A 13,795-nucleotide genomic window follows, 5' to 3' on the forward strand; every position below is an offset into this window, starting at 1 on the left:
TCTTAAACAAATTTAAATTTTTTAGCAATTCGTCGCTTGCCGGTTATTCTCGGAATATTAGCGCCGGGGGAGCAGAAAGCGTTACTCGAGATACGCCGAATACCACCAAAAGGTGAGTTATCTCGGTGTGTTGTAACGTTAGCAGTTGCGCAAAGATTAAATTCGAGCATAAAATAAAAGCAATATCGATAAGAAATCAAATTAAAATCAATTGTTGGAGCCTGGCTAACTCCACGCCGTCGCGTCGTCTGCCGAGACAGCTCTCTGTCGTCTGCTCCGACCCCACTCTGTCATCGGCTCTCTCGATCGGAGCAAGGACGCGTAGGAGAGCGATTGCGAAACGGGAGAAAGGGATTGCTTTCCCAGCAGTCGTAGTAAACGGTCGATTCGATTCTAACGATATAATTCTCTCAGAGTTTTTGGTAAACAACCATTCGGGTACATTTGATCCGTATTTGCGATACTTTAAGTATTTGAGTCAAACTGTAAAGACTCTATTTGTTAATTGTTAAATACAAATTAGTAAGTGTACTTTCCAAAGAGACTTTTCCATCTCAGAACATTTATTATAATTTAACGCACATACAATTTCAAAAGACTATAATTATTAAAGAGAACAATCCTAACACTATATCCTAACTCTCATAGTATACAATCCGGTAAAATTCAATAAAAACCTTACAGTTAAAATTCAGAAGTGGGATCACGAGCTACGTGTCCGTTGATTTAAAATTAAGCACTGCCGGATTACGATTGACATGCCGTCGGATTCGCGATATACGTACCGTCGGAACACGTTAGACGAAGCAGTGTCGACTGCGATTCGTAAAACAAACTCTCGTTTCGTCGTTTTTCACTCGGTGGTGAAACCGTGAATAAATTTTGTTTTCACCGGTAAAACGGTACAAAATACGTCAAGAAGACGATATACGTTTATGGTTGGAACGAAAGCACAGAGGTCACAAATCATGCAGGTGGAACGGGAACGATTGGAGCAGATGACCTACGAACAGTTAAAAGAAGAGGCGGTCAAGTACCGGCTCAAGGTAACTGCCGATCGGAACCAAATGCTCGATACAATTATAGACCAAAGCAAAATAGTCCGTTGGGAGAACTAACTCAGACGAAGACCCAGCGAGCCAAACCATCCGGAGCAACGTCCGGACAAAAGACAACGTCGAATGATCAGGGTCCGAGTCGAGCAGTTGAAGCCATGGAACAACCGACTATCCGCCAACTCGCGGAATCACTCAATTTGTGTATTGAACAGCAAAGGTTCATGATGGAAGAACTAAGAGCTTTGTCTCGCCAAAAAATCTCTAACCGCACGGACTCCTCGCAGGAGCGGGAAGACCCAGAGCCGACAAGATATCCCGCAATTAATACGTCGTCGCCAGCACAAGCAGTTAATCTGTTAGCATCACAGATTCCGGAATTCAGGGGTACCGATGAAGAGAACGTCCAGATATGGACTCTGAGGGTCGACAAGGTTCATAGAGCATCGGACGACGTAACTCTATTGGCAGCCTCTAGCAAACTAACTAAGGCTGCTAAAACCTGGTACGACATGCAATCCGGTGACGTTTTGGGCTAGACTCAAGCAAGAAATCACGAAAATATTTGACAGAAGTCTCGTTTACAGCAGCGATGCAAAAATCGAAGCGAGACGTTGGGCCTGGCCTAAAGAGTCCTTCGATCAATATGCCATGGACAAATTAGCACTCATTCACCGTTTAAATTTACCATCTAATGATGTAGTAAGTCTGCTGATCGGAGGAATACAGCAGGATTCTTTAAAAGCGGCCGCATTAACTCTACCCTCCCAATCCATTGACAAATTTTTGGAGTCGATGCGGAGGATCACCATCGGAATGGAGCATACCGAGAAAAAAAGCCAACCCCAGAAGAATGGAAAATTCTCCGGAGCTCAATGTAAAACCGGCGGCAAGAAAGGGCACTCGCAACAGGAATGCAAGAGCGCCGTCCGGACTTGGAATTATTGCAAGGGCACCGGCCATTGGAAGGCTGACTGTCCCCGGCTAAAGAGGAAGGATCGAGCGGCGACCGCAACTACGTCGACGGCCCCGACGGCGAAAGCATCCCCGATGGCGCAGTCCACCACCGCCACAGTCACGGAGGACGCTAAAGCCCAAGAGAAATGTAAAGATAAGTTAAATCTTGAGGGGCCAATAATTAAAGTTATTCAAGTTAACAATACTTATTGTTCGTTAAATGCTCTGATTGACACGGGTAGTCCGGCTTCATTTATGGCGCTTAAAAATGTGCAAAGATACTTTGGCATATCTGCAGAGAATTTGGAAACTGTTAGTCGTAAATTCCATGCATTGCCAAAAACACCAATTGACGTTTTAGGCAAAATTAAATCGAATATTTACTTTGAAAATTTCCCCGAAATATCATTTGATATCACTTTTTATGTGATTGGTCCAGATTTCACGGAAATTGACCTAGTAATTGGTCGCGATTTATTCGAGGATATGAGTTAACATTAGTTTATCGCGCGAGCAAGCCAAGCACGACTTTTGCGCAATTATTATTGCAAACGGATGTCTGCTACACAGACGTCAATAGGGATACTATGCCGGTTCTAACTCAGGTCCTCCGAGGGGAGCGCGGGGCGCGGGGGTATCTCGTTGGCGAGGGGTATGACGTCACGCGGGCGGGGGACGCTTATCGCAGTTTGGACGAAGATGGAGGGGGGACGTTCTAAGCATGTTCGACAACTGTTTAACTTTGTGATTGATGGCTACCCGAAATTGTAACCGGAGCACTTTAGAATCCATAAAACTATTTTTCTCATTTTATGGACAAAATGTTCATTAAATGTCCATAAAATCATTAGGATATTATGGAAAGGAAGGGGATTTTAGGGCCGACGCTGCGACGAACATGTCAAAACGTTATTTATAGGTGGAAATGTAAAAGCGTTGACGTTCGACAGCTTTGTACCCTCGCGGAAAATCTCCCATAAACGAAAGCGAAACATCTTTCTTAATATTTTTTAAGGAAGAATTGCAATATATCGGCGCCAACGTTCGGCTGCTTGTAACCGGAGCGCTCTAGAAGCCATAAAACTATGTTTCTCATTTTATGGACAAAATGTCCATTAAATGTCCATAAAATCATTAGGATATTATGGAAAGGAATGAAGATTTTAGAGCCGACGCTGCGACGAACATGTCGAAACGTGATTTAATAGGCCTCTACCTATTTGCGGAAAATCTCCCATAAACGAGAGCGAAACATCTTCCTTAATATTATTTAAGGAAGAATTGCGATAATTTTGAGAGGAATGGGGGGTTGAAACTTATGGAGATTGGATCTGTCTCCACGTCAAAAAGTCTTTAACATTTGTATATATTATTAATATTGAAAATAAAAATATTATTAAAAAAATATTATTTAAAAAAAATTCTCTCTCTTGCGAACACCTCGCGCTCTCCTTCACTGCGTCATCTCTCGCGTGCGCCTCTCTCTCTCTTTCTCTCTCGTTCACCTCGCGCTCTCTCTTTCTCTCCTTTTTTTTTGTGCGTGTGGGAAATCCAATTACGGATACCCCCGTTCCCTCGGGAAAGGGAGACGGGGGTTATGTGCGACTCAGGCTCCACCACCCCGACGGCGTGTCGGAATGGTTTCACTGCCCCTACCCACTAAAACCCACACGGTGGCCTTCTCGAGCGTTTTGGGAGCCCTTCGGGAATCTGGCAATTGCACTACTTCCGGAGGGCCCCCGCCTTGTCTGTCCGTGGAAGTCGCCGCTTTGGATTTGCAGCGACTCCCTGCCCCTCACTTTTGGTTTGCGAGGGGCCTGTCGTCCCGACAGTTTGCGGCATGGGAGGGCCACACCCCCATGCCGCGCCCTCTCGGGGAAAAGCTTTCTCCGAAGGACGGGATCAGGTCTGGGTTCCCGCCCAGATATTGGCCCCCCTCCCCCTAAGTGGTGACTAGGGAAGGTCTTGATTTTGGACCTTCCCCTCCACTTAGGGGGGGCATAAGCACCCCAAGTTGTAGCTTGGGTCTGTCTCAGGGTTTGAGCTTCCCCAAGGCAGATCCCGTGCTTCCTCCCGCGAGGCTCTATGTTGCCCGGGTGGGGTTAGTTTTGGCTATTGCCTCTTCTTCTCCCCCCCGGGTCTTGCTCCTCTTCCTCCTGGCCTCGGCGGATGCAACGGGTCCTAGCGTCTGGGGCGTCTCCTGCGTTGTGTTACAGGGGCGTACCCGTCGTCGCTGGACTCGCTGCTCCCGTGCTCCAATAGAGCGCATTCACTTTCTGCCTCCTCCTTCTGTTTCTTCTGACTGTGGTGCAGAAGGAGGAGACTGCCATCCATGCCTCCTCACTCACGATCATCTTTGGTATGATGACCGAGAGTGAGAGGTCGTCATCCACCGCTGCCTGCAGGACACCGCGCTCATTGTCCCATGCTAGGCATTGGGCCAATGTATGTTGCGCGGTGTCCATATCATCCCAGCAATGGTAGCAGTGCGTTGTCCGCTCTTTTCCAATCTTGCACAGAAATGCTGCGAAGCAGCCATGTCCCGTAAGTATCTGTACAAGATGGAACGACACCTCGCCGTGCGTTCTGTCCACCCACTCTTCTAACACCGGACGCACGGCCCCGACGACTCTTCTCCCTGAGTTGGTGTCCGGGATATCGTTGTCTAGATATCCCGTCCACCGCTCCATGAGACGGGCTTGGACCTTCATGATCCCTTTCACCCTCGCCGTAAGTGTGACTTCCCGCCCATGGAGCTCGCGTCTGGATGTATGTTTCTTCGTACATCCATGCGACTTGCTCCACTGGCGGAAGTCCAGCAAGGGTGATGGCCGCCGCATGAGAGACAGTCCTATAGCCGCGAATTACCCTGATCGCGACGCGCCGCTGTATTCGTCGCAGCGCGTCTTTGATCTCTCTCCTTCTCTCCTAAGCGCTATCTCTCTAGAAGTCCCTAACCTCGCGCTATCTCTCCCTCTCATTCATGTACCTCGCCGTAACATCTCTCTCATTCACGTTCGCCTTACGCTATCTCCCTCTTCTCTCGTGCTACCTCTCGCGTTCCTCCTACCCCGCATGACGTCATCCCCCGCAAGGACCATGCAATTATTGGGAGCTATACGTATAAGAGTTAGGGAACTGTTTACGGGTGGGAGAAAGTGCGGATTGGAAATGCGTGCAAAGAAATTACATCATGATTTAGATTTAAAAACTCTTTTATTCTTCTTTTACATATTTTTCTTACATATTATGAACTAAAAACTAAAGCTGCCAGCTCACAATCGACGATGATGTTTATTGAAGGCGAGTTGATGTTTATTGAAGGCGTCGCTAGCGCGTATTACATTTGATACTTCTTTAGGATTCGTTACATTGGACGCGATATTTGAAAATTGTGTAAATTTGACATCGACTGTCTCTGTAATTCTAACCAATCGATCAAAAGTTACATCAATGCATGGATCGAGATCGAACATACGATGTAACGTCGATTCGATCATCATCATGCGTACATTTGAAGATTCGAGACTTACGAGACTTTGGCGTCGTTAATCGTATGAAATCTCACTGTTAGTGGTCCAACGCTTATAAAACTGTGGACATCTTTAGAGTCGCTCCGAAGGAAATTCTGAATATTGTGACGTTGCTCATAGAGTCCCTTCCATGTTTCGAGAGATAATATCAGTTCCTTTCCTCGATGATCTCCTATAACGATCTCCACGTAACTTGGTGGACCCATGTTGATACCAATTTCGAGGAATTTGAATTCGGTAACTGTCAATGCGTATCGTCTGCCTAGAATACGAACCGCACAACGCTCCAACACAAATGTAAAATGCTGTAAAAATGAAATTAGTTTAAAAATAACACAATTTGTAAAAAATATAAAGATAAAAAGAAATTAAACTTACTCGTCACATTTATTCTCAAACGATGGAGTGTCATCACGACTCAGTACGTAATTATTCACACGTCTGCCGGAGCCGCTGCTTCTTTTAGCGTAGTACATATTTCCAGATTTTAAAAGTGAACCATTAACACGAACGGTTAACATTGATAGTATAAAATTAAGAATATACGTGACACATATTTTTCAAAGTAGTGTGGTAAATGTGGTGGGAGATTCTAGAATACTATTGGCGCTCTGAAATTTAGGAGGAGAGACGGTGCTCGGATAAAAAGAAATCTTAAACGACTCGCGAGGGAAGGAATGAGGAGGAGGAATAAGAAATAAAACATTAATGTTTAAATATTTTATTTTTCCAAATCTTGCAATTTTTTCTGGCGTTGCGACCACCAGTTAAATATTTTGAATACATTTTGTAATGCGCAATTCTTAACATGTTTTCCACATCGCATAGTGTTTTTAACATCTAAATTATTTAGAGACTCGATATCGTCGCAATCAGCATCCAAGGTCTCAGTAATGAAACCGTTTCCCGCATCATCCAATATATCGGCTAACCATTCTCGCTTTTCAAGTCCTTTTATATATACGAGAAAGGATTCTTCTTCTTCTTCTTGTTCTTCATGTAGCCCACCAACGATAGCTGTTGTAATCAAACGCTGAGCCATGCTATATGGAACGTTTCCATCTTCCCATTGTAATCCATGATGATTTTGAGACAACCATGAGGCTTGGCGTCTCTCAGATTTTATGAGCACACCCCATGGTACAGGACATGCGAAAAAATAATGTGATAAAATAAATCCTCTTCTCAGGATTGCCGCTTCCTTTACAATGAATTGTTTATTGAGGATAAACCCCTGTAGATCCACAAACGTTGGTACGGACATGACGAGATCTCTCTCTTCGATGCATCAGTTAAAAAGAAGAATGACAACCATCTCATAACACTTTGATTTATATTCTGCTATGCTTCCCCCTCTCTCTAAATTGTTGGTGCGTTTAGGTGATTTTGCGCACAACGTTGGTCAACGGGTTGTACTGGATCACGTGATCGTGTATGATGAGACAGTACGCAGTGGTATTCATCGGCACATTCTCCTTACACTCGAATTCCAATTTCACATCCACGGTTGCGCTCTTGACCGATTCGTTTCACGAGAACAATCGATGATCACGAACGGACCGTTACGTAGAAACATTGAGACGGTGAGACTCGGCTCGAGATACTCGTATCCATAATAGTTCTTGCAGAAACGCGCATACGTATCGTACAGAATCGACCATCTGTTTTTATCGGAATCCAGATTCATATCGTCGTACGGATAACATTCCGAGTTCAGATAGAGTTTCACGTTGGTCATCTTACAATCGTCGAATTGACTCATATCCTCAGACAGGATGTTTTTCCGACCTGTCTGCAGAGCGAAGATAACATATCGTGGCTTCTCCAGCTGAATCGCTGTCTTAATGGCCCATGAATGCTTGTACGCTGTAATAGCGGATACTCATACAGATCCCACGAGCGAAAACCCATGTTGAGGTAACGTCCGCTTTCCAGAGCGCGCAGCATCGACAGTTTGTTGATCTCGCTCAATAACACATGTGGCATTCGCCATTGTATTTTGAAAATGTTGATCACAGGCTCCAGCGTCGAATCTCCACACAGACAATTGGTGTCGTTGCGCGATCGTATTAAGATTAACTCATGACGAGCGTTAATCACCACTCGTCTGTAATCCTCGCAAAATCCCAATAACATGTAGAGCGGTACGCAAAAATTGAAGTTTCCATTCGCAGTAGTCGGATCACTCCAGCCGGCGTTTCTCATAATCACGCTTCTATCGGATGATATCGTTACATAGTTATTGAGCATACTTGTTATTCCCACGTTTCTGTTGCGATCAATCTCCAGGCCATCGAGTTCGTATCGAATCTCATCGAACATGAATGCGACACAATTATTTCCCAGTATCACAGCAGATCCTTCGGCTGGTTTATTTATCTTTAGTTCTCCCTCGATGTATAGGAAACTCTCATACGGCAACGTATACAGATCCTGTTGTTGTATGGGTATTCTTATCTCATCACTGTGTCCGAATGTTGTGTTAGCGAACGGGTTGTACGTGTGAATCTCGATATTGACGATGCGATCGTCGAAGATTGGCTCGTCTCCGATGTTGAGGATGTCAGTCATTGTTCAGATGTTTCGCACCACGAATCCCAAAGATTGTAAAAACGCAACGTTTGATGCGTTCAGTTTCTTTTTCTTAGTGCAACCGGATGATTGGATATTAGCGAATGTCGACGTTGTTGTCGCTGGCTCCGTAAAGATTGTGTTATCTCTCGTGTCCTTCGATGCGTTCAACACGAGCATCTCATACGCCGCACACGTACGTTATCGCTGTCGTCGTCGTACGTGCAATCTAATGGTGATCTCTTCTTCTCGAAAATCGAGCAATCGTCTGTCCTGGTCGACAACGCGTAACGTTAAATCCGTAATGCTCCGCACGATGATCGGCAGGTAAATGATGTGCGCCGGTGTTTCTGATATCTTATATCCTGGTGGTACCCTCGGTGAAAATTCATGTATCGTATGAACGAGTTTGCCGTTGCTGTACGCGCCCGCGGTCACATTACACTCTACGCGGATAATGTTCACGTTGATAATATTAATCGGCATGTCCGACTGGTACCATTTTCGCGGCTGCAGTATACGGTTCGAGAATCCCAGCAGCGATCCAATGTTGTTAGGCTTGCTAAAATTCATTCTGTGTGCGCATTTGATCTCGCTCCTCATCGTATTGTAATTAGCGCGAGCACTATCGGATATTCTTCATCTTCAAAGTCACCATTGTCAATGTGTTTTTTATCATCGTTACGAACAGCGTGTCGCGGACGTTTTCGTAAAATTGCATGTTTCAAAAGCTCATGTATCGCTTGCAGCTCGTACGATCCCTCGGGAATCGTAATTTCCGCGTCATCTTTGCCAAAGTAAAATTTATTATTCGAGGAATTCACGTTCGATATCGTGTGATAAGTTTCAAAATTCGCTAGACCTAGCTCGTATTCATCGTCGCTCAAATCTACGGCGGGAAAGTAGTTTACCGCGAGAACACTACTCTTCCCGGTCAGTGTGAATGTCATAGACATGTTGACAAAACTGTTAAACGAATACTGATTTAAGTAGCGCAATGTCAGTCTTTAAATTCGCGTGCATCGACCGCTAGGAGAAACTGTAAGCACAATTGTTGCAGATGCTTTGGTTGTAAGTTTGAACAGGTGTGTAATTGTATTGTATCTTTGTCACATTTAAATATCGCACCAATTCTTTCGGCGGTCGAAGATTGCCGAAACTGTGTGCCGAAAATATATAGCGCAATCCCCCCTCTTTGCATACGCTACCCAATGAGTACCCGATCTTAGCGTTATCCAAATTTACGATGTCGCTATTGTTTCGATATATATCACCGATCGGTAATGAATCACGCATGAAAACACCTCAAAAATACGGAATGTGCATACGTTTTGCCAGTTGCAGCAATTGTATGTTGGTAGTTACACCCTTCGGCATTTTTAGCATCTCTTTGACATTTTTTTTTTTTTTTTTTTTTTTTTTTTTTTTCTTGTTGAAACTCCTCGTCCGTGTTTGTACGGAGCGAGATACAATTCGTGACCTTCCATGGCGCGATTGTGACGTAGCATCTCTTGCAACTGATGTTGTGCAACTTTTCCGTCGTTCACCATCTTTGCTACACCAGCCGCTCCACCGATCAGGGATCCGAGCGCACCCAACATTCGTAGAATCGGCAATACACCCCCGCGTTTCGCTATCGGAAGTATCCGTTTCTTCACCATCCTTTTCTTCGTCTTCATCTTTATCGTCTTCAGGCCCATACCGAACTTCGTCTTGGCTTTCATCGCTGCCCAGACAGCTGTGGCGGCGGCTCTCTCACCGAGAGTCGAATCTCTCGCAACGATGCGAGTTTGCGCTTTCTTGGCGAGTATCCTATCTGCCGCGTGTCTCTCGATGAAATCGTTGCTTCGAGAGTACGCTATATCGTGTTCACGCCGCGTCCAATGGATTGATACCTCGATCGCCTCTAGCTAATCGCTTTTGTAGTCGCGGGCTCGGACCGCAAAACTGATAGCCGGGAATATGGAATTCGATCGGAAGTGCGTTTATCACGTGATTTAATAGGCCTCTACCTATGTATTTCGTTGCCATCCGCTGCAATTTTTTATCATCGGCGCTGGACCGTCAATGTGCGTTCGCTGCCACGGTCGATTGTAATGTTCGAAACAGCGGCGATAGGTTTGAACCTCCAAATCCACCTTTATATGTTCCAGAAGCTTGTCCCACGCAGTGGACGTAATTGCCGCACATTCGCAATAAAACTGCTTTCGGCACAAATTGTAGCTGTTCGACACTCAAATCACGTATATCGTAAGAACTCGATATCAGAACGAACATTTTTTCGTTACTGAACACTTCGTGGTTCCGCGCAGCTATAAATAGGCCGGCGTTCGATCCAATCGGAAGTGGGAAAATGAATTTCGTGCGACAACCTTTCGCGATACGCGTGACGAATTACGACGCCAGATTACGCTCGATTGTAAACAACGCGGAGATGCGTAGACACGGTACGATGCTACCGACTGCTATACGCGCGATCGTTTGCGGCCCCTCGAATTGCGGTAAAACTAACGTGTTGATTAGTTTGATAGAAAGCCCGCACGGCGTCCGCTTTGAAAACATGTACGTGTACTCAAAGTCGCTGCAACAGCCAAAATATCGGTATCTGGAGAATTTGTTGACATCGATCGATGAAATCGGCTATTTTACATTCTCCAACAACAGTGACGTCATTCCACCGAGCGAAGCACGTCCAAACTCGATTTTCATTTTCGATGACGTGGCGTGCGACAAACAAAATACGGTAAGAGAGTACTTTTCAATGGGACGCCACTCGAACGTCGACTGCTTCTATCTCTGTCAGACATACGCAAGAATACCGAAACATCTTATACGCGTCAACGCAAACCTGCTAATCTTGTTTAAACAGGATAGTACCAACTTGAAACATGTGTACAACGATCACGTGAATACCGACATGTCATACGAGGATTTCAGTGAATTATGTCGTACTTGTTGGCAGCAAAAGTATGGATTCCTAATAATAGACAAGGATAGCTCGCTTACGAACGGCCGATACAGAAACGGATTTAACGTGAACGCGATACCGCAAAACAATTAGTCGTTGCCGATGTTCTGTCGAGAGGGGTGAAACACGAGCGTTCGACACGTGTCAACATGGCTGAGAGCGATAATATTCGCGAGCGTGAAAAGATAGCGAAGGAGATTGCGAAAACGAATGAATCGATCCGCAAGAAACATCGCGCTTTGAAGACCGGTAAGATCGATGACGATATCGCGGTCAACACTCATTTTAGGCCTATTACTGAGCCGCTACAAAAGATTGTCGACAACTCGATCGCGGTGAAAAACGAGCCGGAAAGTAACACAAAGATTAAAATCTTACCCATCAAGCGGTACAAAGATGATGAGGAAGAAGAGGAGGTGGAGGTGGAGGAAGAGGAGCAAAAGGAAACGATTAAACGTGGATCGCTCACCGACACCGCGTACATCGGATGCTTTACTGGATGAACCGATGATAATCTCTACACCGTTCGCGACAACGAGAATCGTACAACCTATGATACCTATGATACCCGAAACACTCGCAAACGAAGATGTTTTCGAAACCACAGGCAACCTTCTCGAAACATCGTTTGTTCGAAACACGTTACAAACGCTGGAAGGTCAAGAAATGTTGCGAATGCACTTGGAACCACTGGGACAAAAATACATGGGCGCTCTCCTCGGTGGCGACGAAAAAAATTAGATTGATTACGTGTACGGGGTCCGTTTCGACAAGGATGAAATGCTGTTCGGTAACAAACGATTCGATATGGATAAATATGACTCTATAATTATAGACAAAGTGAGTTACATTGGTACACCAGGATTATACGATTTGACCTTCAAGAGAATTCCCGATGACGTCATTTACACGGAGGACGATATGCAAAAATACAAAAGCATATTATTGATGACGAACGTGCATAAACGCAATTATAATGCGCAAGGCCAATTACGGAGCAACAAGGGATACAAGTACAAACCTATCATTGCACCGTTGATATCGATTGAAAAGAAAAAATCTGGAAAGGGAGTATTCATGCCTCACGCGATGGCGCTAACCGACAATAAGATCGATTACATACACTGGGATGACCCCAACGAGCTAGTGGATCGGGTACGATTGCTCGATGCTTCGCGCTGGCCACAACGCTCACGGCAACGAGATCCTGTCATCGAGGAACTTCGCGAAGCGGGCATTATTATAAATTAAACGGTGTCTCGACAAAACTAATCAGTCGATCGGCGTCACTCGCATCGGGGAAAAAAATGCCTATCAACAAATTTGGATTATTCGAACCAAGAAATGATGCAACCGGCACAAGCGGTTCTTGGGATAGATTGGTGAAAAGTTATGTGGACGAAAACGCTCTGTGTCGCGTCCTTACGGACTATCACGCAAGGTCGCGGATGATTCGCCGCGTAGCGCAACCTGAGGCTGACACCGATGCAGTCAACAAACTGTATGTGGAATCCTGCGTTAAAAGATTGATGAATCAACAGAAAGAATCAGATGAGAAGCTGACTTTGTTCGAGAAGGACGTGCGAACATTACAGACTGCGATAAACGAACTTCAACGCGCGGCTAACGCTAACTCAGAAGCGACTATCAACCTGAATGAGCAGCAGTGAACGGGTTTGGAGGCTATCGAACGGTTATCGAACATCTCCGAAGGGTTATCGAACGGCTACGAACAATTATCGAACAGCTACGAAGGATTATCGAACTACTATCTAACTACAATGAGTGGCAGGGGTAGTGAATGGTCTAGCAACAGCTGCGAACGAGGCTACCAACAACTCGAGCAGGGCTGCGAACGAGGCTATGAACGGCCTAGCAACAGCGAACGAGGCTACCAAAGTAGAGATGCTATGCCGATTCTAACTCAGGTCCTCTGAGGGTGGTGCGGGGCGCGGGGGGGGTTCTCCTTGGCGAGGGGTATGACGTCACGCGGGGCGGGGGTATCTCGATGGTGCGGGGGCTGACGTCACGCGGGTGGAGGGGATGTTTCGTCAAAGGAGGGGGAGTTTTCTGAGTGCAATATTTGTAGATGGTATCTTTACGACTTTTTTATGAGGGTTCTTAGAAATTTTCCCAAAAAAGGTATAGAACAAGCGCCGATGATTGACAATTTTGTACCCTCGTTAATATAATTTTATTACGGAAGCGCCGATGTCCGGCTGCTCGAACTTGTCAACGGAGCGTTCTAGAAACCTAAAAACAATTTTTTTTTTCATTTTATGGACAAAATGTCCATTAAATGTCCATAAAATCATTAGGATATTATGGAAAGGAATGAAGATTTTAGGGCCGACGCTGCGACGAACATGTCAAACGTTATTTATAGGTGCAAATGTAAAAGCGTTGACGTTCAGCAGCTTTGTACCCTCGCAGAAAATCGGTCGTAAACGAGAGCGAAACATTTTTCTTAATATTTTTTTTAAGGAAGAATGCAACGTATCGGCGCCAACGTTCGACAGCTTTGTACCCTCGCGGAAAATCGGTCGTAAACGAGAGCGAAACATTTTTCTTAATATTTTTTAAGAAAGAATGCAACGTAACGGCGCCAACGTTCGGCAGCTTGTGTCCTTACTCCTCTATCCATAAAACCGATATCTCGGGAAACTATCTTTTGAGATACGCCAAATGTTAGAAAAGGAGATAGAATTAGG

General features: G+C 45.2%; 1 protein-coding gene and 1 pseudogene across 1 annotated transcript; both read right to left on the reverse strand.

Moving 5' to 3' along the window:
• Nucleotides 1-4,222: 4,222 nt before the first annotated feature.
• Nucleotides 4,223-4,723, reverse strand: LOC145937951 (uncharacterized). The gene has a single exon (XM_083041297.1). The coding sequence runs from the start codon at nucleotides 4,721-4,723 to the stop codon at nucleotides 4,223-4,225; it is 501 nt and encodes a 166-aa protein (XP_082897423.1).
• A 536-nt stretch (nucleotides 4,724-5,259) lies between these two features.
• On the reverse strand, nucleotides 5,260-9,816 carry LOC145937952 (uncharacterized; annotated as a pseudogene).
• Between the last annotated feature and the right edge of the window lie 3,979 nt (nucleotides 9,817-13,795).

The sequence above is a fragment of the Prenolepis imparis genome, unplaced genomic scaffold (assembly GCF_030444845.1).
Source record: "Prenolepis imparis isolate NDT839.2.m4 unplaced genomic scaffold, iyPreImpa1.0 SCAF_6, whole genome shotgun sequence".
NCBI lineage: Eukaryota > Metazoa > Arthropoda > Insecta > Hymenoptera > Formicidae > Prenolepis > Prenolepis imparis.